Source organism: Alosa pseudoharengus, unplaced genomic scaffold (genome assembly GCF_046254945.1).
Source record: "Alosa pseudoharengus isolate Yale_2024_CS ecotype anadromous, Long Island Sound unplaced genomic scaffold, YU_APseudo_1.1 YU_APseudo_1.1_scf_7, whole genome shotgun sequence".
NCBI classification, from domain to species: domain Eukaryota; kingdom Metazoa; phylum Chordata; class Actinopteri; order Clupeiformes; family Clupeidae; genus Alosa; species Alosa pseudoharengus.
The window spans coordinates 27795711-27823515 of record NW_027468859.1 but is presented as its reverse complement, the minus strand read 5'-3'; the positions used below and the strand labels follow the sequence as shown (position 1 = coordinate 27823515).

Sequence of the window (27805 nt, the reverse complement as noted above, 5' to 3'; positions counted from 1 at the left end):
TTAGTGCAGAAGACTTATTTATCTCCTATTTCGGACATCCTTTAAGAACCATCTTAAGAAAATTATCTGGGAAGTGAAGGGCTTCACGACTAGATTCAACCACTAGATGGAGTAAGGTGACCTTTAAATTCGCATCTATGGAATAGATTCTATTCAGCTGGTAAAATTGAATTAGGCTACTTGTCTTTCTAAATTTAAATAGATTGAAGATCCCAAAGAAAATCTCTAGTTTAATCAGTATTTGTTGAAAGCAAAACACCAGAAAAATTACCTGAATAACATAGATTTACTAGACATAGCAGTCATCATTCTTTTATAAAAAATGCAAAGTGCACGTCACACATTTCCAAAGAAAGCTTTTATTAGAAATAGTTATATACACACGTACATTGTAGAATTAAATTAAACTTTATACAAATATTAAAATACTATCTTCACACCCATCACAATGTACAGAGGGAAAATAAAGTAAAAGCAGTGAAATGGGATAAAATGGGGAGAAAAATAGTTTTGTTCCGTTCCATCAGAGGGCAAGCACCGCACAACGGTGACTCAGGACTAGAAATGAGATCTCTTCAATCTCTGAAATGTAACAAAGGAAAGAAAAAATATATAATCAGGTGCTCTGACATGGTTTCATTTTTTTTTTTAAATCACAGTCACTGGAAAAGTGTTTGGGGTGGACAATAAACAGATATGTGGACATTCTTGAGTCGTGTCCCTGGAAAGCAGAGTGAAACAAACATCCCCTCCCTTAAAAAAAAAAAGACAGAAAACAGAAAAAGAACAGAAATACCCACGGGACAGTGTTAGAAAACTAACATACGTCCATTTGGGTGACAATGACAGTGTTTATGCATAGAAAACTAACATAAGGCCATTTGGGAGACAATGACTGTTCTCAAGATCATGAAGCAAACCAGACAGGAAAAGAAAATTCAGAAATAATTTTGTAACTTATAAAATGTTGTTCTTAAGGCAACATCACTATTTTTGCCTTCATATACCCATTGACAGGCAAAAACAAAAAAAAAAGCTAAGGGGTTTGAATACCAAGTTTCCTATGGTTTTTCCTCTGCTGTCACCAAACAAGGAACAGCAATCACAGCAAAAAAAAAAAAAAAAACACAACCAAGTTTTCTCGGGGTGGCTGATCAACAACTGTTAATTCATCACAAGGCAATTCCATTAACTTGGAAAGACAGTCCCCTCCAGTTTACACTTGACTTGACACACACACACACACACACACACACACAAGGGTAAGATACTGATAAAGTCCACTCTTTACTGCAGTGTGCTGCAGTAGTGTCAAACGTATGTCCGCTGCTATGCTCACGAGCATCAGGGGCACAGACCAAGCACTCCTCCAAAGCAGCCACCCTGAACTGATTCACCCATCTGATACCGGCTCCCATCACGAGGTCCCTGTCAGAAGATGCTTCCTGGAACCCACCACTGCCATCTACAATCAATTTGGAATTTACATGCGTCGGAATGAAAACCAGGGGGCTTTGGAACAGCCTGTTCATATGGACTGAAACCAACCAAAGTGGCGAAGCGACTTTGTAATCGTTGATGACAATCACTCTTAACTTTTTTTGTTTTGTTTTGCTCCAGTTGACACTATTATTATTATTATTATTTTAGAGTGAACAGCTTTTCAGTTGCCATCATAACTCCATGAGTAAATCTTGTTTCATACTATTAGTAGGTAAGCACATCACAATAGGTTGTTTTTTAATTCCTCATCCGGTGTTGATAAGGGAGGGGAAAAAGCTGATTTCGCTTACAACTAATAATGGCTGGCATAATGCTTAAGCATTTAAAATCCAGCGCAGATGAACAGTGTAGATGAGGAACCACGTCATAACATGCTAGCTAGGGGTAGGTGGAGGGGAATGGGGGGAGTCATCCAGTCAGTCTGATAGGACAGCGATCCAATTTCTCTGATAGGATCATAAATATTGCAGTTTAATCCCATACAGAGACACAACTTCAGACTGATAATCACAGCCTTAATGAGAAAAACTCACACACACACACGGAACCCATATGAAATGATGGCATTCCATAACAGTGACAATGGTGAGAGAAAAACTGGCATTCAGAAGCACACAGACATTTTTTCTCCACATTTAGAAAAACACACCAAAATAAACACCATTAAAAGAAACCATAATCATGCCATAGAAGTAGCACAGCACATATACGTGTGTGTGTGTGTGTGTGTGTGTGTGTGACCAAACCAAAATCAAAAGGCCAGCATTTCTTTTGGTGCAGTGAGTGAGAATCATTCCTTGCAGGCGCAACACTAACAGGATCCCACGTTACTAAAGCAGACGTAGCCAGTGGTGCATCTTGGGAAATGGAGTGCCAAGTTCATGCTTCTCTTTTCCTTACTGTCTCCCCAGTGATGAAGCTTTCCTGTGAGGCAGGCTAACAGCTGCATGCAACGTACAGAAATGACGACAGGGCCCAGGCTTGTGACTCGGTAGAGAACATCCCATCATCTCTCCTCATTCTCCCTCAGAACTTCACACCCACACTGAGACGGGCTGAGCGTTCCATCGTTTTCTTGATACAAGCAGTGTTCTAATATGAAAGGTTTGATTTTTTGACATTTCATGTCATACAGCCCGGTGCAAGCCTTTAACGACAGAGCTATTGGTAAAAAGTTGCATTTCTGAAGAAGAAAAATACTTGATACAAATAATAAAAAAAATAAAACCTTGGGTGACTTTTTCCTATGTATGCCTTTGTACATATCTCATATGTTAAAGTGTATAATTCTATGCTGTTTGCCGGTGGTCATTTGTGTGAGCGGACGTCTTTTTTTCTGGGACAGCAATGGCTGAGCGAATGACAGCTGTAACCTACAGCTGTCAGGCCTCATAGTCTGGGAGTTTCCTTTTTTTTCTTTTTTGGGAAGGTGGTCATTGCAGTGTACAGATAGAGCGAAGAGCAGGCCCTGGCCAGCATCGTCCTGGCCCAAGGGGGTCAGAGGAGAAGGGTCAGGGGTCCGGGGTGCTCGGAGAAAAAGGCTCCAGAGGCCATAGTCCTCGTTGGCATCAGCAGGGTGAGGGGGTGTTGTTTGCGAATAGGCCTTAGGCTTCCTTCAACAAAGGAATATCTACAAGAGAAATAGAGGGATGAGGGGGTGAAGACATTAGAGATCACATAACACAAGTGTACTTTTATAAAGGTGTGAATGTTGGAAAGTGAACGTTCTAAAGAATATCTGGGTTCAATGAATTCAACCAAATGGGGGTCACATACCGTCAGCAAAGTCCTCGGAGGAGGTGAGGGAGAGCAGACTGTGCTGGTCGCTGCTCTCCGAATCATGGGGCAGTGGGCCAGCAGCGGCGCTGGCGCCCGACGAACTAGGCTGCTCAGCGGCCCAGGAGCAGGGCGAGGGGGGCGAGGGGGACGACGAGGACGAGCAGGAGGGCGCCGGGTGCACCAGCACCGTCTCGGCGTGACGCAGGGAGCGCGAGGAACTGGCGGAGGACGAGGACGAGGAGGTGCAAGGGAGGAGGCGACAGTCGGCCTGGGAGCCGCCGTCGGATTGGGGGCCCTCGGAGAGCACGATTTGCACGCGGGACTCCTGGGGCGCGGAGGAGGAGGAGGCGGCTGTGGCCACGCCGCTGCTGCCATACACGGCCTCCTCGTAGGAGGGCAGCGACACCTGCACCCCCTCCACTACGATGGAGGACGGCTGGCCCGACACACCTTGCTCACGTCTACAAGGGGCAAATAGAAAGAAAGAGAAGAGACAAAGAGAGAATGAGTTGCATACATTAAATGTTTAATGTGGGAGGCAGAATTTGGAAGGGGCAAACAATTCAACTCACGTCAACTCAATTCAATTTTATTGAATAGCACCTTCCAGCAACAGACACCGCATCAAAGCAATTAAAGGCACGCAAACGCACACACAAACAGCGCGTGAGGAAGTGTTACTGCGGCCATCCGCCTGACCGGTCCCTAATAGCAAGGCTCAGTGCTGTGGAGATTACGCAACAGGGGATTAGAGGGCACAGGCCAGCCCCCGGGGAGAGCCGAGTTCAGCCCAGCCCGGCTCCGTGCAGCGCAGCGAGCGAGCGCCAACTGTACTTAGAGGCGGCATAATCACAGGAAATGGACGTGATCTAGTCTCAGATGCACAACATTAATCTCACTTTTTTCCTTGGTATGGTGTTTAGATTTATTTATTTGTTTTTTGTTTGTTTGTTTGTTTTTAAGTGCATTTATCTATCAATCCATCCATCCATCTCCACTCCTAAGCTAAGCATTTCAAAAGTGTAATAAAAGAGCTACACAAAATGCAAGTCTAGCAGTTGAAGGGAAGTCAATATAAAATATCAACATGAGCTTTCAAAGGGGCGGCGTTCCGAATCGAAGTTCACAATATTTCATTGCATTACATCATCAAACTGCACTCAATGGCTGATTTCTATTTGTTGCATTATACTTGCATGAGCAGGTAGAGACAATTTTGGGGGAAGTTATGAGAGGAAGAAAATTGCATGGAAATAACCATTCTAGCTCTTTTATATTTAAAGAAATATTTTATTATACCATCTCCCTACACTTCCCTTCTCTGTGAAATCATTATTGTGCTGATTTTTACAATCATACAATTAACAGTTAATGAGTCTATACCAAGTAAATAGTTGACAAAGTATGCGACTGTAACTTTTGGTGATATAGCTGGCGATATAGTGTTATGAAAACATTTTCTCAGGGTGGTGCAGAACTAGCATAACAAGGAATTTAAACATGATACCAACACCACTCACCAATAAAACCTACGTTCAAAATATCCTGATTACAGGGTTCCTACACATTTTCCATTTCAAAATTCCATACTTTTTCCATACTAAAATTTTCAAACTTCTCGGTACATCTTTCTGACCATATTCTATGTCAATGGAGCGTTCTACTAGCATTGTGAAGAGCTGTATAATAATGTTTATTATTAACTTGGTAGCCCTTGGATACTTTTCGTTGGGGGAAGTGCTGTGTTGGAAGGTGCACTCACATTTTTAGTTCTCTGTAGATACAAGCATAGCCTACATATGTTGGAGACTAGTGCACTGCTGGCAAAGGCCTCAGAAATCACCATAAACAATATTATTTGTTTGCAATAACAGTTTATCAGATAATGCAGTATCCATGTCTTGGTATCTTTTACAAAATCAAAAAAGTCTACCAGGGTTTTAGCCGAAAATAGCAAAGCTACGCAAACATACCAGTGCACAATGGTGTAGGGCACTTGCATAGAACAGGGGTTCTCGATTTGGTTTTGGTACCAGGGTCCCCTTGTGGGAGAAATTTTTTTCTGAGGACCCCCATATAATTGTATGTTGATGATGTGGACTGACAGTTAAGCTACACAACAGTAGAAATGGTTCATTATGACCTGAGTGAAGTGATTAGTACTGTAGATGCAATAGTCTGGAAACACAAATATTTCTCCATACCCTTTGTTTCTTTTTTCCATACTTATCCAATACTTAGCAATGCCTGGAAATTACTAAAATCAAATTCCATACTTTTCCAGGTTTTCCATACTGCGTAGGAACCCTGTGATTATTGTTGCATTGAGTCCCCAATTAGGTCACAATGATTACTGAAAATTCAGTGATTAAGGAAATTTGAATGCATCAGCGTTTGAGTTTTAAATCTTTCAGTCGTCCCAAACACTAAACCCACAAAAAAATGAAATCCTAAAAAAGAAAAGAGATGTCAGAAAGCTAATGAGCTTTCAGGCGTTGTTGCCGCGGTGGCACCTACCGGCTGTGGTGCAGGGACTTGAGTTTGGGCTGCAGCAGCACGAACAGCACCACCAGCAGCAGGATGAGGGCCACGGAGCTGGCGGTGGACGCCACGATGGACAGGGCCGGCATGGCCAGCGGCGAGTGCTCGTCCTTCCCTGTCAGGGCACACAAGACGCAGACACGGCAGCAGGTGAGATGATGGGGAGGTGAGGTGAGGGGAGGGGAGGGGAGCGCGCAGCAGCAGGCATGCGGTGAGCCTCACAGAGCGGAGGTGAACTGGAACACATGTGCAACACAGCTGAGACGGCGTGTTCACGAAACGTAAACAAAAGCGAGTGTTTGTAAACAGTTTTTCCCGCTTGCCTCAAATTTGCCGTGAATGTTTGCCTAACTGTTTGTCAAATTTAAACGCACCTCTGACAAAGCTTAACGAGATGATGCATAGAGCAACTTTTTCTAATACCAATAGGGAAAGTTGGAAATACCAACGTTACTCAATTCCAGTGGGAAAGTTGGGAATATCGATTTTGCCCAATGACGGTCAATACTTATGTGAAAGACTAAAACAAATTGTCCTGTGTAATGATCACCCTTCCACCACTAAGGTCGTGGATATCATTACCCAGAAAGCACAGCACACAGAGAAAAATGTATAGTCAAACTGTGTAACACTATAAAGTGCATTGCTTTTCGTGCTGTTAAAAGGATTCGGGTTTGGGTCAAGAGGAAGGACTCACCTTGACTTTGGTGGCAGCTGACTTGCATGGCCGAGTCCCACTCCCCATTCTGGCAGGTGCGGTAATTGTACTCTCCTTTCAGGGCGAAGCCCTCATCGCAGAAGTACTCGATGACGGTGCCCTGGGTCAGCCGATGACAAGGGGACGGGTGGCAGGTATAGCCACCGTTCTCTGGCTCGCTGGGCGGCTGGCAATCTAAAGAAGGATGGATTCGCAAATTTAATCAAAATGGCGTCGTGTGAAACTTCAAAGCTCATTTGGGGAGGAGCAGCAGCAGGGGGCTCAGTGACTATAGGGGGGTGTGCTAGATATCGCTCAGAAACACATGGTTGTTTCCCATAAAGACACAGTATGGTGGAGGACATGACACTAATCTTGCAGAAAAAAAAACACAATTCAGTTTGTCAGCTCAAAATGGGCCTGTTGCCTGCAAGTTGATCTGAACGATGCAAAATAATATTATTTAAACAACCAGGCTACCAAACTTGGATTGCACACAACCTGAATACATTTTGTGAACTTAATTGGATTTAGTGCCACACATGGATGTGGAACTGACAAAACATGACTAATTAGGCTTTTTGCCTCAAAAATATCAAATCAAAGGGAAAATACATTATCTACAGATATTTGTCTGTGAGCAGCATATGCAGCCTTTGCATGATTCATCAAGACAAGTGATGCTTCAAAAAGAAACCAATTAGCAAGGAGAGGAGTCAGGAGGAAAACAACAGGCAGGCTGGCAGCAGGGTGACGCGGTGCTGGCTCACCGTCTGTGCGTATGCAGAGGGGAGGCTCGTAGGACCAGTGTCCCGAGGCGGCGCACGTGATGACGCTGGGCCCGTCCAGCATGTAGCCCGGGTCGCAGCTGTACTGCAGCACCATGCCCACAGGGACCGAGCCCCGATTGGTCTCCGTCAGGTTCACCCAGCCGTGCTGCACGCCCGAGGGCCGGGGGCATCCTGCAGGGGGGGGGGGGGCAGGAGGAGAGGGAGGAGGAGAGCCAGTGTTAGCATGTTAGCCTGCTAGCGCCACAGAACACTGCTTTAAATCAGAGGTAAAACACCCCCACACAACAGATCTCCTCACATCTAACTGATGGACTTAGAGGACAGAGCTACTGACATTGTTTTATTATCCATCACCAAGCAACGCTCTTACAAGGAACGTTTCAACAGTGGATATTTAGAAGGTCTTTTATTAAATTAAATGACAAGGCACGTTGCCTAGTAGATTTTGAAATGAAACATCTGGTTGTATGATTTGATTTCATCAGCTAAGTGGCTAACATATGAAAAGAAAGTAACACAAATGTGCTCTGATTGGGTTCACATTACAACCACTCAAGGTCAATATTTGAGTTATCTTAGCAGAGAGAATCTCTTCACAGCACCACCACGAACGACACAAAGAACAGCCTTGTCTCTTCTGCATTGGGCAATAGTCAGGCACGCTATTCCTAGTATGTCACAAATGCAACTTTAATCTCCATTTTCCCAGAGCTGCTGCTGATAGGCACGAGGAGGAGAGACTGACCCTGCACCATGTTGTCTTGGATCAGGTGACAGCTAATCAGCAAGCCCAGGTCCCACTCGCCATTCTGGCAGGTGCGGTACTTGTACTCCCCCCTGAGCGTGTACCCTTCGTCGCAGTAGTACTCGATAGCCGTGCCCTGGGTAAACTGACGGCAGGGGGAGGGGTGGCAGGTGTAACCCCCGTTCTCTGGCTTGCTGGGCGGTCGACAAGCTACAGATGGAGAAAAAACAAGAACCCAATTTACGGGGCCTCCCCTTCGCTATGAATGAGTGTACCCATTTAACCCAGTGGAATTGGCTGAATGGCTAAATGCTAGCGACAGACCCTCGCTGAAAGCTGTAGCATTTACTGAACTACTGTTGTGGCAGGATCAATATGCAGACGCTGATTGAAACATCACGCCAGGAAAGAGCAATGCCAATGGCTGTGAGGGGAGGGTGCTGGCTCACCGTCTGTGCGTATGCAGAGGGGAGGCTCGTAGGACCAGTGTCCCGAGGCGGCGCACGTGATGACGCTGGGCCCGTCCAGCATGTAGCCCGGGTAGCAGCTGTACTGCAGCAGTGTGCCCACGGGGACCGAGCCCCGATTGGTCTCCGTCAGGTTCACCCAGCCGTGCTGCACGCCCGAGGGCCGGGGGCATCCTGCAGGGGGGGGGGGGGGCAGGAGGAGGAGGAGGAGAAGGAGGAGGAAGGCGTTAGCGGTAGCTTGCTCACTCTTGGGAATGGTTAGGAGAAAGATGCAGTCGGGGGATACGACAGTCAGGGGGACAAGACTAGCTTCCACTCATCAGCACACTGACCCTTGGTGGATTCAGTGCAAAGTAGAAATTGCAACAATTAATTTACCAAGACAGGTCTCAAAATTAAATGTTCAATGGACCGATAGAATCACATAGCCATGCTTTGCCAGACTGTATCTTCACTGCAGTAGTGGGGTACAGTCTGGAAGCCCTGCATTAAAGGGACATTTGGGTCGCAGATTTTCTGGCGCACCAATCAACGAGTTAAGATTGGGTTAGAACAGGCTGGGCCCAACAACTGTGTCGTGCTATGAAAATTCTCAGCCCTTGAGAAATCTGTGCTTTGTGTTTTTCAACACTGATCCACACACATTTTTTTTTTACACAAATTAAGTAGATGTGGACTACAGCACATGTAGTCTAACAACAAAAAAACAGAACAAAGTAAAATGGAATACTTCCAAACCACAAGGCACAAAATGAAAACAACAACAAAAAAAAGAATGTTTTGTAATCTAAAATGCATGTAGTGACATAACCTTCATGCCATTCCAGTCAGGTAGATGTTTTTGTGACGCAAGGGAAAAGCAATGAGGAAGCATATTTCCGCCACGTCCACACAACCAAAATCAATAAAAACAAACAAGAAAAAAACAGCACACGCATCCTTTTGCAGTCATCCAACAATACAACACCATGCTCATCGCCATCGTCTGCTCCTCTGCACAGAACCACGTCAAACAGCCAGGGGGTGTTCACACACACAAAAACACAAAGGGTGTGGGTGTGCATGTGCGTGCGCGCACACACACACACACACACACACACACACACACACACACACACACACACACACACACACACACAGAACCCTTTGTCCTCTATCTGCCTTTAAGGCAGAGCTATAATCACTCACCACGACCACAGCAGCAGACAACCCCTTTTCAATGAGGTGACACAAACAGACAAACACAAAAACAAACGCTGGCTGTGATCGAGGAGAGGACCTTTAGTGCAATCTAGCCTAATCTGCTCTCTCGGCACTCCTTAAGCTGAGAGATCAGGCGATTAAGATGGGCTCAGTAAGATCTGGCGCAACCAACACCCTTGTTACAACGGACAGCCCCCCCACCCCCCCCCTCTTCCCGACCCACGTCCCCAAGTATGCTACTTTCTACACAGTCTATAGGGAAGGGAAGCCCATCAAGATCCTGTGGGGGTCCAAACCTGAGCATGGGATGCGTTTTGCACAGCCCCTGCTCTCAGGCCAGCTGATACAATGCACCAAGGCCAAATGTGTCGAGCACGGAGAGGCCAGCTGATACAATGCACCAAGGCCAAATGTGTCGAGCACGGAGAGGCCAGCTGATACAATGCACCAAGGCCAAATGTGTCGAGCACGGAGAGGCCAGCTGATACAATGCACCAAGGCCAAATGTGTCAAGCACGGAGAGGCCAGCTGATACAATGGTGATGGTGGGAGGACCGTGGCCGTGACACAATGGCATGCTTGTGTCAGTGTCCCTCCTCCCTTTTTTCGAAGGACAAAAACGGACCGATGTTACTCTTAACTCCTTCTCCAAGCTGTCCCACATTCTGTGCTCAAGGCCAATGACACAGGAAATAGAAAATAAACTAGCCATCAGCCATCTCGGCCCGGTCACACTTCAGATTCAGTTGTTGTTGTGGTTGTGCACATAGCCCCTTGCTTACTCACCTCACTTTCACAGCCTTTGCCTGACCTTACCTAAATAATAGGACCATGTTTGATTACTACAGCTTTCAATTTCAAATATGAATCATTCATCACCTAAAGAACAACTCTCAATATGGTTTGTGGCTGTCAAGCTCAACTAAAATTAAACTCTGAAGTCCTCAAGACTACAGACCTTGAATACTGTGATGGCTTGCTAAAGAGAGCATACAAAGACAGCAGGAGAGCAAAGGGCGAAAGATTAATACACGCCAGTGGGAAGGGAACAGGTCTTGGCAAGTGATATGATTTTTTTTCCACCGTAGGGAGTTGAGATAAAACAATGGCGGATGGGAACATTGTGGTGGAATTCTGTGGAAGGGAGGGGCTGAGGTACGGAGTGTGACAAGTGACACAGAGCATAAGGCAGTCAAATGATCCCCATCTCTGCTGGAAATCTAAAAAAAAAAAGACGATTACGTGGTTAAATAAATGCTGTAATCGCAAACTTCTCACATTTAGCGATAGTCATTTCCTGCCCCAAGCAAGCCTCTCCAGCAAGTGTTGGAATAGGGACTAGGAGTGGGGGAAAACAAACAACAAACAAACAAGCCAGCTAAACAGGAATGAAGCAAGCCGACTCTCCACAGTCTTCCTCCATCTGTCAACACTGGCTACCGAGCTCCACATTCTGGGATTTCGGGGCAAACCGAAATCGTAATTATCCCTCATTACAGGCAGCGGCTTCCCCTAAAGCTGCGCACCGGAGGCGCGGCAATTCGTGGCTGCAACGCGGAGCGGCTTTGGGCTTTGTTGGGGTATTCACAACACCACCGTGTCGGGGCCTGGCTAGGATTAGGGCTCCAACTGGGACAAAAGCCTCTGTAAATTCACCCCCCCCCCCACCCACTGGGTGTCCCATGGAAAATATGTTTTGGTTCAGGATTCCCACTGGATGTTTTTATGTCCCCTCTTTGTTTCCCCCCCCCCCAGTGTTTGTTGTTTTTGTTCCCTCTCATTGTTAATCTGATGGCTTTGCCCACCAAGCTGTCAGTTAAGACTGTGAGTGCACATGTGTATGTATATGTATGTGTGGATGTGTGGATGTGTAAAAGTGTGCCCATGGGGGGTGAGCACTCCCCTTTTAGGGGTGGGGGGGCATAACTGTCTGTACAATGGGAGGGTGGGAGGGGCTGGGGTTCCATAACATTGGATTTGTTATCAAAGCTGAGGGGTTTAAATGGTCAGAAAGAGGTTTAAATCCTGAAAACATACGTTAGGCGACACTACCCAGGGGGCGATGAGTACTAAGGCATCGCAGGCCAGCAGTGGATAGAGCACAAAGGAACAGCCCAGCGCAAAATAAATAAATGAAGCACCAACTAAAACAGAACACACACACACACACACACACACACACACACACGCACACACGCACACACACACACACGCACACACACACACACACACACACACACACACACACACACACACACACACACACACACACACACACACACACACACACACACACACACACACACACACACACACACACACACACACACACACACACACACACACACACACACACACACACACACACACACACACACACACACACACACACACACACACACACACACACACACACACCACTGATAGCACAAGTGTGTGGGAGTAAAACCCCCTTGGTTCTTAACTCAACACGGCGGTTGTGTGTGGGGAAAAAGTGCTAATGGCCGTCTCTGTTTCACAGGGCTGTAAGATGAGCCCAGATCTGCACAGAGGGGGCCGGGGGGAGCAGCCTCTGCTTCGGTCTCCGATTTCAGAGCGCCCATGGCACATCAGACAGACATATTGCATCGGGCCTGAGTCATCTAAAGTCGGTGCGACTATGAGTGAGAGAGTGAGAGAGAGTGAGAGAGAGAGAGAGAGAGAGAGAGAGAGAGAGAGACAGGGAATGAGTATAGGCACATCATGTGCATCTGAGTACACGTGCAGCTGTGTGTAAGAATGTGCTGGCTATGTATGTATGCGCCTTAGACAATCATGCATACGTGCAGACACGCGCACACACACATACACACAAAAAGAGTGCTATAGCAGCTGCAGAGAAAAGAGGGGCACTTCTTTGGAGAGACTGACGTGTGTGGCTGGAATGTGAGGGAAGGGGGGGGGGGGGGGGCTAGCGGCAGGTTAGCACATGCTAATACGTAGAGCAGTCAGCCACAAGAGCAGTAGATCCTTGCTCACCCGAAGAAAGGCAGACAGGCTTGGCTGGCGGACCATGGCCAACTTTTACAGCACTCTCGCTCACACACACACAGGCTCCTGTTCTACTGCCAGGCTGCTGACTTGTGCGCAGACCTCAGCACTTACGAGACGGTCCTGTGAATTATCCCTGCTGCTGCTGCTGCTCCTAAATAGCGATGGGGTCCAAACCGCAAAGCAGCAATTTGGCTTTAGATGTTTAAACCAAACTCAAAGTCACTCCTCTCTCCTCTGCAGTCTTCCTGCGCCATATGCTTTTATGTTTATTTTAGTAAGACATTCAAAACTTCTTGGCATGAAAGAAATAATGAGGTTACTTACAGCAGAGTACAGTTTAGTAAAATAATACAGAGCCCCAACACTTCAGTTTTTCAGCCCTACACAGTAACATCAACACACCCCCGCACACGCACACAGACCCCCGCACAGACACACGTCTGCAGGATATCCCTTTTCTTCACTGTCCCCCACCCCTCTAAACAAAAAGAAAGAAAGAAAGAAAGAAAGAAAGAAAGAACGAACGAACAAATCCAAATGGTCTGGGTTGGGGCCTCCACGTGCTGCTCTTTGTGTCCGCTCACCGCCGGGGTCACCGACTGACAGACTTTAGCAGCTTGTTGCCCTCCCTGCCCCTGCCTCTCTCCACACAACAAAACACACGGCCGTCCGTTGGAGAGGGATGTGGTGGGGGGGGGGGTGGTTACAAGAGCTTTTCAAATGTCCCCCCACAACTTCCCCCGTTTGCTTCTCCTAGAGGCAGCAGATGGAGGTCCTTACTACACGAACACAGCTGTGGGGCAAATACCTCCTCAGCTCTCTAGCCGCCCCCAAAACAAAAGGCAGAGTGCTGGGGCCAGGAATCATGACATGTGTGTCTGTTCGGCTCAGACCCCCTCCCTCCCTCCCTCCCTCCCTCCCTCCCTCGCTCGCTCCTGGTGCCATTGGTTCTAAACTCCCAGCTGGCGCCTCTGCTCCATCCAGTCTCCTCCGCGTTTGACCTCAGCAGGGACTATGTGGTTGCACCCTGGGGGTCAAAGGTCACACGGAGCTGTGGAGGTTACGGTCGAGGCGGAGCAGGGGCAGAGAGGTTGCACCCTCCCTCGCAGATGCAGTGTCCTCGGACTGCGGCAGCTTTGCCCAGAGCTATATTGGGACGGCGACACATGGCAGTGGTGTGCTCAGTGCGGTCAAGCTGTCCCCTCCTCTCCCCACCTCTCATATGCAATGCCAGGGGGATTTTTATGGCTTGATGATTACTTGGGGGACGGGGAACGTCACATCAAACGCCACTATATCGGGCCTGGTCAAGCGGACACGCTGTTTAGCCACTCTGAACTTTCCATGTATTAGGTGTGTGTGTGTGTGTGGGGGGTGGGGGGTGTACAATGACAAACACACGTCTCAAACCTAGAACTTTAGTCTTAAGAGGAAGCTGTGGTGGAGACATCTCATGACCAGCAAGGAGAAACACACATATCCATTGACGTGTTGGAGGGCCCCTTACCTCAGTGATGACACACACACACACACACAGCGGTCATAAGCACATCAAAGCCTTTGGAATTGGAGAGAGCTGGGGTTAATGTGGATGAGAGCAGAGCAGAACAGTGCAGAGCAGAGTAGAGCAGAGCAGAGCAGAGCAGAGCAGAGCAGAGCAGAGCAGAGCAGAACAGAACAGAACAGAACAGAACAGAACAGAACAGAACAGAGCAGAACAGAACAGAACAGAGCAGAGCAGAGCAGAACAGCACAGAACAGAACAGAGCAGAACAGAGCAGAGCAGAGCAGAACAGCACAGAACAGAACAGAGCAGAACAGAACAGAACAGAACAGAACAGAACAGAGCAGAACAGAGCAGAACAGAGCAGAGCAGAGCAGAACAGAACAGAACAGCACAGAACAGAGCAGAACAGAACAGAACAGAACAGAACAGAGCAGAACAGAGCAGAGCAGAGCAGAGCAGAGCAGAGCAGAGCAGAACAGCACAGCACAGAACAGAACAGAACAGAGGGGCGTTGTGTTAAACAGGGAGCAGCACAAGCAGATGTGCCTCGCCTTCACTCAACAGTTCTCATCAGCGCTAATCTTTTCATTACCAACAGATCTCAACAGCTCCAAAAAGTGGAGTTTTCTGCCCTCCTTCTGGGCAACTGCATGGAATCACTGGTGACATACGGTAGCATCGAGCACACAGGTTAAATGTTTACCTTGCATAGTAAACTAGATGTTGCGTTCCGTTTAAGCTATGTGTTTATGAGGGTTAGGGTTATGAGTTATCAAACAGTCTCTGTATGTAAAGAGGACTACAGCCCATTTAGTTGATGCTCATATGCTCACAAATGGCTGTAGGCTGGAGCGCAGCCCATTTGATTTATTTAAATATAAATATCCTTCTGACTTTCACTTTTACTGTCCATCTGCTAACAGGGGCCGTGCCAGCATCGAGGCAGGCTGAGTCCACAGTCACGTTGCTGAGGCAGGTTTCAGCAGACCGGTTATTTACCATGCCTGCACATACATACACACGACAAGGGCGAGCAATAGTCTCCTTAACTTCTCTCTACTGACTTAAACACTATAGCAATGCTACAACATTAACAGTAAGAACCAGGAATTAAATCAGGAATTAAAGTCAGTCATTCAGTCATGCATTCACCAGCTGGTGTTGTTGACGTGACTGACCGGTAAGATGCTTCTTAGGAAACCATGATTATCAGAAGAAAGATCAAAACCATTGTATTTGAGGTCGGAATAGATAGGCTAGTAATGATATTCACAAATATTACATCCAGAGACAGATAAAAGACTATCGGCACAGTGGAAAGTGATGGAGGAGGACAGCAAAGCAGTGACAAAGCGAGCGTGCTTGAACATGATGTCTTCATGTCTGGATTTGAGCGTCAGTGCCTTCCCAGACCCGAGACATGCTGTCCTGTTTTTACACTGACTGTTCCTCTCCCTCCCCATCATACTGTGAGTCACCATGACCACAGCCATTTCACAATGCTGTTAGCGTACAGCCGCGCGCATGCCATGCATGGACATTAAAGGGGCCCGTTGAGCCATTCCTGCCCCTCCAGTGCCGTTTCAGCCGTGCTCCCCTCTGTCTGAAGTGCGAGGTCCAGAGAAAAAACATTCCCAGGCACAAGCGCTGGACTGGAGTGCTTCCTCCAGCATGGGGGCACGTGGTGTTCTCACTGAGAACGGCCTCAGGATAACCCATACCAGGAGCACGGGAGGAGGGCCCGCTTTGCAAACACAAGCAGGTCATTGAGGGCATTTGAGAACTGGGCAGATGTAGGTGTGGAAAGAGGGAAAGAGAGAGGGAAAGAAAAGCAAGGAGCTGACTGACAGACAGACAGAGAGAGAGAAAGAAAGAAAGAAAGAAAGAAAGAAAGAAAGAAAGAAAGAAAGAAAGAAAAAGAAACATGTTTGCAAGATGGTTGAGAAGGTTACTAAAATGCAAGAGCCGGGAGACAAAAGACAGGCAGACAAGAGTGTCATTGACATGGGTCGGTAGTGAGTAAATCACCTGCAGGCTTTCATGTTCTTGTGCCCACTAGCCAACTCAGAACAGAACAAAATGTACCATCTCTGTGGCAACATCCTGGCAGCAGCCTGCCTCAATGTTACTCACTTAGTTCAAGGCACAATGATAAGACAGACCAGCAACAGAGGGCAAAGCAGCAAGCATGTATTTTTTTTTCTGTTTTATGGTCTTACAAGTGTTACACAAGTGTTCTTGTTATTTACGGCGTCCCTATAAAGTGCTGTGTGCATTTGTGGTCTTTCAAGTTTGTGATCCGTCAATGTCACTGTGGTGTTTATTTAAAGCAGTAACACTTTAAGCATTACTTTTAAATGTGAGTTTTGAACTCACTGACCTACATTATGTTTGTGTGACCTGTCCATAAACCTTTTCTTTTCAGCTACAGTTGGCATTTTTAGGAATTCCAGCTTTGATGGCGCTTGCACTGAAGTATAAATATTTAGTATGAAGTACAATTGTGGTTTTGGGTTTCAATAACTCCCTGGATTTGTTTTGAAAATAACTTTTACGTTGGTCAGTGGTGGTATTCTCTCTCTCCCTCTCCCATTTACCAGGCTCTCCCAAGGGAGGGGCAATAGCAGACAGGCTGACAGACAGACAGACAGACAGACCACTGGGATTCAGGAGGCTAAATTTAGAAAACTCATTAGTAGGAGCACTTTCAATCAAGCCTCAATACTTCTCAGCAGCGAGCGACCAAAACAATTAATTACCTCTTCAATTCCCAATCTGACCTGACCAAAGCCAACCCAGGCATTGCAAAGAGTAGGCGCCAGGCTGGCATCACATTATTTTGTGGTATCAGGGAGGCCAAGTGTAAGACAAGTGACGGATGTACTCAGAATCCAGATAGAGATAATAGAATGGATCAGAAGTGAATGCCCAGAGGTGGCGTGTATAAAACTCCCTTTCACTTTCATTACAGCAACAGACTGAGTCTCACCACTTGGCCACTGTTGTTGACTCTTTAGTAGCGCAAGCTTCTACTGGGCTAAGGACAAGGCTAATTATGAGAGAGAGAGAGAGAGAGAGAGAGAGAGAGAGAGAGAGAGAGACTCTACTGTCTGCGGTGTGCTCTGGAGGGCTTCACACAAACACACACTGGCATACAACCGCACCGACGTCCGAGGATCTTCAGGTGCTGCCACCAACACTGGGGAATGCAGTAGGTTCCAGAAGCAGGCACTATCTGCAGTACCACTGTTCAGCCAATCAGATGATCAGGCCGATGTTGCAAATGGCACACCGCCTGGCCAGGCCAGTATAGAGAAAGCAATAGCAGGTCTTCAAACGAGATGGGCGAAACATTACTCTACCTGTCGCCATGTCTCTTTAGAACTTTTCTTTTGGGGTTACAGGGCACAGAGAAGTGGCTGGCATGGCGTGCGGATGATTAAATGCCCTCAAGTCCAGTCCAGGCCTTGGCCGGGCCTGCCAAGCTCTCCAGCGCGATAAGCTGAGTGCCGGGACAGCAGCTGCGGCCAGTGCAGAGCCCTGGGCGTCTGGCTGGCAGCAGAGCGGTGAATGGGCGTGCTTCATCATCCGGCCCGCTGCCCAGTCTGAGAGGGGCCCTTTCACAGCACCACTCGCAGCAATCTGGAGAGGCCCTGGACAGCAGTCCACTCCCAAAACACACACACACACACATACACACACACACACACACACTCACACAAAGCCAGACCACACAGCGAGTCCCTACCATGCTAGTGTACTCACAGGGTGGTGCAAGAAAACAAATACACCCCTACCAACCAGCCACCCTACACGACAAATACACACCTACCAACCAGCCACCCTACACGACAAATACACACCTACCAACCAGCCACCCTACACGACAAATACACACCTACCAACCAGCCACCCTACACGACAAATACACACAGAGTTCGTAAAGAACACAAATACGGTATGTATATAGGCACACTGAGGAAAGCCACAAAGGCACAGTAACAGAGGAGCTTGTGTACCCCTAAACACACACACACACACACACACACGCCCAGTCAGTGTGTAAATGGTGATGCAAGTATGAGCGGGCTGCTGCTTAGCCTTCTATGCCAGCAGTAGGAGAAGCCTTCCTCCCCTGAGCTTAGTGCTGGTGGTGTGGTGTGCACTCTGCTTCTTGCAATCGAAACAGATCCAACACACACACACACACACCAAAAAAAACGTAAATCTGCTAAATAAGCATCTGGCTTCCTGCACCAGTTGATGGTGTTTGCGACTAGCGTCTGCATTAACCGCTGCCGTGCAGGGAGAAGTGCACTGCAGAACCTACAAGAGGCCAAAGCCCATCTGCTGCATCAACTACACAGTTTCCTTTTTAATTGGTCGCCATCAAAGAGAGCTGAGGCTGCGGAAGGCGAGACCCACCACAGCAGCAGCCCTTGTGCTAAAGTTAGCGTAATCAAAGGCAGACCGTGGCTTAATTAGCACCCTATATTTATGATGGCTTCCCTTTCACTGAAGTCATTCCAGAGGTGCTAACAGTGTGACAACCCCTAGAGCCACACTCAGCCCTTGTGTGATGTGGTGGTTATGAAACACCAGATGAAAATGTTATACGAGAGCAAGTATTTTACAATTTGACTAAAGCTTTTTAAATTTTTTATTTTATTAAAAACCTAGCTTTGCTTTTGTCATACATGCTAATAGCTAACTGATGGCTAATATTAAGTATAAATCATTTAGGTTACATATATAAAACTGTTCATGACAATGCAACTTTAGTGTCAGTGAAACAATATGTCGAACAGAATTGCATTGTAGGAATCCACAGATCACTTTCCACACAATATACAATATAATTGTAGGTCACAACACCAAGTCTTCTTTTACCTGTTCACCCAACACCCATCCAGTCAGTGTTTATAATTCTAATGATGATTTGCGAACATACTTGGAATCAGTGCAGTCACTGAGTTCATGTCATGTCTGAACTGGATCCCTCACCCCAATCAGGCTGTATGGGCCCTGCGGTGCATGGGGCTATGGGTGGTGCTGGGGGTGGGGTGGGGGTGTGGGTGGGTGCTGATGGGAAAGTAGTGAACTTCTACTGAGGGGCCACGGATCTGAAAACACTGACTTCAATTCTGCTGCTGTGGCTCAGTGGGAAGCCATTTCCTGTTCTCTTACCAACACACACACACACACACACACACACACACACACCCACACACACACACACACACACACACACACACACACACACACACACACACACACACACACACACACACAAACACAAACACAAACACAAACACACAAACACACACTGAGTGTTACTGTTATTATTTAAAGTCTTTAAACTAAGTGTCCTTACTGTTTACTCTGTTCATTTGACAGCTGAAGTCTCTAATCTCAGAATCTCAACAAAAGAACCTATGGCAACCTAACGTCAAGTATTTCTGCTGAAACGGAAGTCTTCTAAGTTAGCTCATTGAAAAAGGATCCACTGTCATCCAGAACCATAAAACTGTCCCCATTTTATTTTTCAGCCACTTTCCATTCTCCCTGAAGCAATTTCCTCCCAAACATCCCCGTGTTGACCCAATACAATTGATTTAGCTCTCGCCAGCTCTCATTTGTTGCGATGACACAAGACTGAAACTAGGAAAATGACCGCTGTCTGCCTGTCCATGCGGTCTTGACTGTGCAATGCAGGAATAAATGTCACCTGCCTCCTTCTGCTTTCTCTTATTAGCCAATTGGTGTGTACTTTCCTATATCATAAAAAAGTGCATCGAGACATCAAGTCTGGCGTCTGTAGGGACATGTCAATCTCAGTTCCTCCTTGGATGTTAAATGACACAAAATAGATTTGTTTCACAAGGATATGAATTAGGAATGCATGAGAACAACTCAAGCATCCTGAAAGTCCTTTGGATTTGATTAAGAAATGGAACGTGAACCATTTTCTAAACAGGCTAAATTGTGAATTTCTGAAGCATGCCACTGTTCTGTATTTAGCAAGCTAAATTCAAAACAGCTCTTGCATTACCTTTTGATTCTCAAAACATGGTTGTTTGGTTGACTCCTGCCTCAACAAATAGGCTTTATTTCCTCATCCCCCTAAAAATGAAGCTTAATTTGTATATTTAGGAGCTTTGCGCATAAGCTGGTAGTCGTGTAATGGAATTTGTACATTTCATATTCAGAGAAATCTCGAGAACAGTAAGGCCATGCCAGGGGATTACTCTACAGTATCTCCTACAGTAAATTATGCATGCAGTCAGGGGAAGGGGGCGGGAGCGGGGGAGATGTGCTGAGGGCAGAGCAAAGGCTTAGCTCCGAGGCACACTGAACAGCAGACAATGAGCTAGCAGAGGACCTCAAATCTGCTGACCATCAACTAATGACCTTTTTTTTTTTAATGGGATTCTTTCCATCTGGTCTTTTGTTTGTGTGTATAATGTGTCTGTGTGGGTGTGAGAGAGAGAGAGAGAGAGAGAGAGAGAGAGAGAGAGAGCAAGAGAGCGAGCGAGAGAGAGAGAGAGAGAGAGAGAGAGAGTGAGTGTGGGAAGGGTGCACAGATTCACATTTAAATGCTTTACACACTCTCACTCGGAGCGCGTGGAGCACCATGAGAGATCACGTGCCACCATTCTGCACAGAGCAGATAAAGGAACGTTAAGCGTTAATGTAAATTGGTGTCGCTAGGGATGCAACGTTTTTATTTTCCATCCATTTCTTTCCCACTGCCACTCTCTCTAAATCTACCCCTCTATCTAGCTAGCAGTCTGTCAGTGCGCATGTGCAGGCGTGTCTCGTGCAGCAGGCTGCATTGCGTAAGGGGATGGGTGACTCCCGCCAGCCCTTGGAGCATCAGTGCACACAAGGACAGAGAGGAGAGTTGGTGTTTGTAAGCGGATGCATCAATATCAGGGGTGTTTTGTTTGTGTTTATTTCCATTTGGTTTGCATCTATCTTTGGGTAGAGGCAGAGAGTGCATTTAAAAATAGATGAAAAAGCATGAAATAGTCTTTAAATAACGATGGAATCAATCCTTGCCTTTGAAAAAGGTCTCACCCCTTAGAGGAGCGGAGACCATATTGCCACACCCGAGGAGCACATCATCACGGTGCCAGGGCAAGGACATTTGTCACCGCTCACTACATGAGCGCGCGCACACACACAGCGGGGAAAGATGGGGGAGGGGTGGGTTACAGGGAGCGAGATTGCACACGCGCACGCACACACACACACACACACACACACAGTTCCTAAGAAGGCTCCTCTGCTGCCTCCCTGCAGCCATAGTTCTCCATCAAACTGTGTAAACAGCAATAAGACCCATTTTACCTCTTTATCGCTGACGCACACACACGCACAGCACTCACTTCCCAGAAGCAGACAAAACACCCACTCAGCTCACAAAATTCACCAGAAACTTGAACCAGAATCAAAAGGTCCAGATCTCTACAATGACTCACATAACATGGCTCCAATTACAGACAACAGACACATGCACACCAACACATGCATTGGTGTGTTTTGATTGTGTGTAGCTACATAGGCTACAAAATGCTCCGCACACATCTGGTATGTATGTGTGAACAGGGTAAAAGCGTTAGATGGGTGTCATGTGTGTGAAATAGGGTAAGAGTAGCTGTTTACTCATATATTTCTGTGTGTGTGTGTGTGTGTGTGTGTGTGTGCGTGCCATTTGTCTGTGTGTGTGGCATTTGTCTGTGTGTGTCATTTGTCTGTGTGTGTGTGTGTGTGTGTGTGCGTGTGGCATTTGTCTGTGTGTGTGTGTGTGTGTGTGTGTGTGGAGTGTATGTGTGTGCATTAGCAGCCCTATCTGGCAGAGCAGGAGTCTGTGGCAGCTCTTACCTGACGCGTGGGCCCTGGTGAGTGTGGCCAGCAGTAGCACGACGGGCACTGCCAGCCTGGGCGAGACTGAGCGCGGGGCCAGAGGGCTGGGCACTGCCACCATGCCGCCACTCATCTTCCACACGCCTGCCAAGCAGTGGAGGTGCGGGTCCGCTCTGGCTCAACCTGTGTATGGAGGGCAGGAGAGGGCAGGGGAGGGGAGGGGAGGCCACCCAGTCAGTTGTGATGAAGGACATTTAAAGACACACTAATGAATGGACCCATGTGATTAGCATTAAAAAAAAAAAGTGAACGCTGTTTAGCTACATTATGTGCCTGTGTACATCAAAAAAAGCAAAAAAAGAACATTTAGTTTCCATGAAATTGGCAGACGGCTTTAATGTATGGTTGAGAAAATCCCAGATCTCAAGAGCACTGCTGATTCTGAGAGAAGTTCATTCAACACAGGGTGACTCGAGGGGAAAACTGCTTTAGTGGGAAATGAAATGTCCTTTTGCCAAGAACAACTAGGGAGGGGAGAGGACACCGACACATGGTGATGTTTATGATGAGACATCTTATGATGAAACATGTTTAAACAACACACACACACTCAGAGAGCGGGGGAGGGAGAGAGAGAGTCCTATGAGAAACCCTGTGATAATGCCAGATGTACTTTACTGAAAATGCAGGGAGGTACACTTAGGAGAATAGATTTTTGATTGATGCAATAAAAAAAAAAGAATGAAATGCTACTATTTTGCTAATGAGCTCCAGGTGTGGAGGTCAGACAGATTGAACAGCAGATCCGCTTTAATCCAGCAGCAGCATGAAGCAGGCAGTAAACGACACTGCTTTCCCCGCTCACGCCAGTTACGAACGGCTCAAAACAGCCAGGAAGGCATTACAGAGGTCATTTTTACTGCACACGGCAACTGGGGCTCTGCAAGTAGCAAACAGAAAAGACCACACTTTAGACTTAAAAATAAATCACACTGTGCGTGTGTGGCCACTTAGGCATGCATAAGTGATAAAAAGGGTGATGTGATTACCGTAGAAGTAATTTGTGAGCAGGAATGGAATGGCAAAGTGGCCTTGCCATAGCCTACCTGATGTAATAAGTGCTTAAGCCATCCCAACAGTGTGCAGCTATTTTTGGTGGCAATTTAAAAACGTAGGTTTAGCCTTAACTGTTTTGTGAACAGATGAACAACAAATGCACCTTTGTTGTGGTCAGGTTTTAGCTCACCAGAACGGATGTGTTGTACTGTAGGATAGGGCATAGTTGATGGTGTTTAGCAGATATCACAATGTATTATTCATCATTATTATCATTGAATGTATGCAAGAAGATGGCCAATGGTTGTGACCAAATGAACAATATGAAAAAGATTCAGGTTTGACTGGGAAAGCCCTAAGTCCTAAGACAAATGCCTCTAGACCACCAGTACTCATAATAAGGACAAATGAGCATCCACTCTCATTGCTGTCACATAGGATATGTGTATCAATAGCTTACATGAGCCATCACGTTGCCACTGGCAACAGAACACTGAGGTTCTGTGTCCGGCAGCACTACACTAATGTGGCTTCCTGTTGTGAGTGAAAGGTGGAAAAAATATTGTTTATGCCATGTGCGCTACACCTCACGAGAGGTGTATTGAAGACTAACCTCCTGAGTGCAGTGAGTAGAACAGGGGTCAAGGAGGAGGGCCAGTGCACACATGGTGTAGTTACAGGTGACTATAAATGGTGACTGCATTTAACTCAGATTTTGGCCATGATTTGTGCCACTTCATTAAAGGGATATTCCACCATTTGGGGAAATACACTCATTTTCCACCTCCCCTTGAGTTAAACATTTGAGTTTTACCTTTCCCCAGTTCATCCAGCCGTTCTCTGAGTCTAACAGTAGCACTTTTAGCTCCAGCTCATTGAATCAGATTAGACCGTTAGCTTATAGCAGAGATGCTAACGGTCTAATCTGATTCAATGAGCTGGAGCTAAAAGTGCTACTGTTAGACTCAGAGAACGGCTGGATGAACTGGGGAAAGGTAAAACTCAATTGTTTAACTCGAGGGGAGGTGGAAAATGAGTATTTCCCCAAATGGTGGAGTATCGCTTTAACGTGGGGAAATGACCCTCTCATCAGGCTTGTTTAAGTCGCCCGCTTTTTATATTTGTTCATTTTTGCAATGTAAGAAGGTAATACTTCTGACCCTTTTCCGTACTATATGATAGTAATCAACCGAACCTACCATGCAATATGTTTTGTCAAAAGAGTAAGATTAATCAATCCATGCAGTCACTGACATTGACAATATCAATGAAAATGAAAATTCCTATGCCCTTCTGAATAATGCTGTTAGATTAGCTAGGCTTATATGCACAAGTGCTGAAGTTCAAGGCAGTATTCTCTTCCCAACCCAGATATGCACAGGACAAGCTATTCAGGATTCTTGATTATTAGACCTAGGTCATTGGTACCGTTGGCATATTTACATGTGACTGCTGACAGCAACTTGGCCCACATAAATCTGGTGAAAAAGGAAGAATCATATAGCTATTCTTGTTGCAAACCTTAACAGAGAAAGCCATCAGAAGATGCATGCTATTCCTGGCTAACAGGAAATTGTGTCGTTGCTTTATCTTCCCAGAGTATTCTTGTCTTTAGACAGGAGTTGCGAAAACTTTTTTTCCCCCAGACATCTAAGACATATTAAGATTGCAGTCTGACAACAGCAGATTTTACAACTGAAGGTACTTTTTTGAATGGGGTACACAATACAATGCAGGCTTTGCCAAGATGTTAAGAGGCTAGACAATTTCAACTGATGGATCTAATGACAAAGCCCAAATCTGACAGTATATGCTTTCACTCTAAAAGTAATGAGTAGCTGTTAATCATGTCTACTTAAAGCAAACAATGCTGGATGACGATGAACCTACTAATGGTCATGTTAGAATAGTTTCAGATTTGCTAACCTCCTGAGTTATCTATCTTCTACTAAGACCTTTGAACTTTGGGGGGCTTGAAATTTAGGCCATGTCAGCCTGATAAACTTCTTTTACTATGGTTTCCAAGTAAAAGTCAAAAATTAAATTCAAGCAAACCTTTCATAATGCCATTCATTTCTACCGATACCAGTAAAATGTATAGTAATTCCATGTGCACGCCAAGGTCAAAGTTTTTCAGTGAAAGAAAACATTGTTTTCTATAACCATCATAATAAATATACAGCCCTTTGCCATTGCATATACTCCACTACACACTCAAGTCAACTAGCAGGTCAGTGTCATGAGTGACTAATCCATATCAAAATAACCACAATAATAGACTAAAATCTTTACACATGATGCTGCTTGACCATCTTCAACAGACATGCCTGTCTCTAGTCACCAAGGTATGGGGCACTGCAAAAATGTGTACGGATCAGACTTCAAGAGGCTGTGTTTTAAACCCAACTCATGTGTTGAAGAGAAACCAGTCCGACCAGAACAAAACCACATGCCCCAAACACACAAGACGTGGCATCAAAATGGTGGACAGAGAGTCCCTTCCAAGTCTGCGGCCCAAATCCACAATCCCACATAATCTATGGGTGTGTTTCTTTTCCATTTTTAAAGAGAAGGCCAGGAAGACTTTCACTTCTAAGGCACAAAAGTGATATGTTTTCAATGGCATGTGCCTGCTGCCAGGGACTCCCCAAAAGGGAAGAAGTGTGGTTGGTAAGGGTTGTGTCTGAGAAGAGAGACAGGCTCAGTTTGGTAGTGATATTGAGTCCACCCACCAACATAGAACCATCTATAATAGCACCTTGACAAATACTTTTGGTTTCATTAAGTCATTACACAGATGTGATCTGCACCATGCACAAGAGAGAGCCTTTGTCATATAGCATTTAAGTTGGTTCCAAGGATCCCTCCACCCCAACACAAGTTTTATGAGGAGTGAAAACACATGGAGGGATGTGCAAGCAGAGAACATCAGGGGGGTGAAAAGGACTTGACATAGGACACTGCTTTCAGTCAGTCAAAATAACAGGAACTTAACAGTTCGCAGTTTCCAATTTAGAAAGACCTGGACAGTTAGCCTAAATGTGGGGCATACGAATGAATTAAATGGAGATATTATGGGATTTTGATCTCTTACAATAACTATTTACAAATTGCTTCTTAACGATGCACTTTCACCAGATAACATGAAACGATAGGCTTTACTAGTCTAGAGGCTACAGATCTTCTGAATACTCATGGCGACTTGTAAAACCGTATGCATACAGCACATTTCTATTCAGAATGGAGGAGGATAATAGTTGCAGCAGTAACTAACATTAGAGGGGGAAAATCCTCCCATGGCATCTCCCGAGCCCGAGCAGAGTCGGTCACACGCTCCGACACGTGCGAAATGTACTGAGGGCGAAGCTACAAAACAAAGAGGGCTTGCGCGTATCATCCAATACATCCTGTTTCACAGCATAACACGGGCTCTATCACTATATCATATATGTCAAGTGTTTTTTTCCGGGCGATCAAAAAGCACACAATGGAAATTGTTTTGAATGTCAGCAAACTTCCAATGTTGCCAGCTGCCTACAGATTGAACCCTAACTTAGAGAAAACAACAAAAGTGTTAGTACCGAATCAAGTCAGGCGTAACAGTGGTCACCATCCTAGTCTACAGGCTAACAATATTTTCATAGTTGCTTTAACACAATTTATCAGACCTCTTAGGAGAAAATTAATTGAAGTTGATTTAACGCGAACAAGGTTCAGGAACAGCAATAACGTAAGCAGTACCATCGCCTAAAATGTATTCACCTCCACCCACAGCAGTTGCAAAAACAGCAAGGTTGCTTCCTATTTAAAAGGAAAATTGTCAAAACAAATGGCTACTACGGTGAGATTGCTCGCAACAATAGCGACATTGTGTTCTTTTCCCAAGCTACGAATTGTCAATGTCAATAGAAAGTTCAAAAATGTGTTAAATTGTTACTGTCCAACGTACTGGCAGAATGTTTTCTTTCAGATTGCTGGAAGCTCGATAAGTGAACGACTAAACGGTAATATTAATCCATTATTTTGCTACCAAACACCAACATTGGCCATAACGTTAACAGAGCTCAGAGCCTCACAATTTTCTAACGTTAATATAACGTTAACGTAACCCATTCCTTAACGTTACATATTCTGTTAACGTTAAGCTTGAGAGGAGAATTCAATAGTATTCTATTCTGAGACGGATTCCCACAGCACAGACTGAGTAAATTTGTCGGCTGTGTGGCGTAAACTCGGGCTAGCAAAAAGCAAGCAAAAGGCAACAAATGTAAACGTTAGCAGCTAGCCTATTAGCAAAACCTGCTACAATTCTCGATACATACCAGTTTAAAGGCTATGTAAAAGCCCTCCTCCCTTCTTTCACTTGTGGAACATGTAGTCAGTTGTCCAAGGGAGTGTTTCGAAATAAATAAATGTAAAATCCTGTCTCGGTAAAATGGTCACGTTGCTGGTTCCTTGAGGTATCTTTCGTCCTTTACCCTCTCCCTTGCTCGGACAGGATTATTTGCTGAGCTTGTTAGCAAGGCAACGTTGATGAGGGACTACAGGGAACTCCACCAGCTGCCTCGCTCTGATATCGTTTCCATGGGAACTATGGTTGGTAGGTGAGTGCAA

The 27805-nt window shown here is 45.9% G+C and overlaps 1 protein-coding gene across 2 annotated transcripts; it reads right to left on the bottom strand.

Annotated features, from left to right (window-relative positions):
- Nucleotides 1–350: 350 nt before the first annotated feature.
- Nucleotides 351–27790, bottom strand: susd6 (sushi domain containing 6). Of its 2 annotated transcripts, XM_076272057.1 has the most exons (9): nucleotides 27514–27790; nucleotides 22154–22318; nucleotides 8506–8697; nucleotides 8057–8266; nucleotides 7291–7482; nucleotides 6521–6715; nucleotides 5800–5938; nucleotides 3280–3743; nucleotides 351–3133 (listed from the first exon to the last, which is right to left on the bottom strand). In XM_076272057.1, the coding sequence occupies exons 2-9, from the start codon at nucleotides 22266–22268 to the stop codon at nucleotides 3108–3110; spliced, it is 1533 nt and encodes a 510-aa protein (XP_076128172.1). In that variant the 5' UTR covers nucleotides 22269–22318; nucleotides 27514–27790; the 3' UTR covers nucleotides 351–3107. The 2 variants fall into 2 exon arrangements, with proteins under 2 accessions (XP_076128172.1, XP_076128173.1); XM_076272058.1 differs by lacking the exon at nucleotides 8057–8266.
- Nucleotides 27791–27805: the final 15 nt, after the last annotated feature.

Bases quoted from the DNA above. Each gene is read 5' to 3' on its own strand.
- susd6 (XM_076272057.1), bottom strand. From the start codon at position 22,268: ATGAGTGGCGGCATGGTGGCAGTGCCCAGCCCTCTGGCCCCGCGCTCA. The intron at 7,483-8,056 runs GTCAGTCTCTCC...CCCCCCCTGCAG, and splicing joins CCAAGACAACATGGTGCAGG to GATGCCCCCGGCCCTCGGGC. The intron at 3,744-5,799 runs GTAGGTGCCACC...TGCCCCTTGTAG, and splicing joins AAGTCCCTGCACCACAGCCG to ACGTGAGCAAGGTGTGTCGG.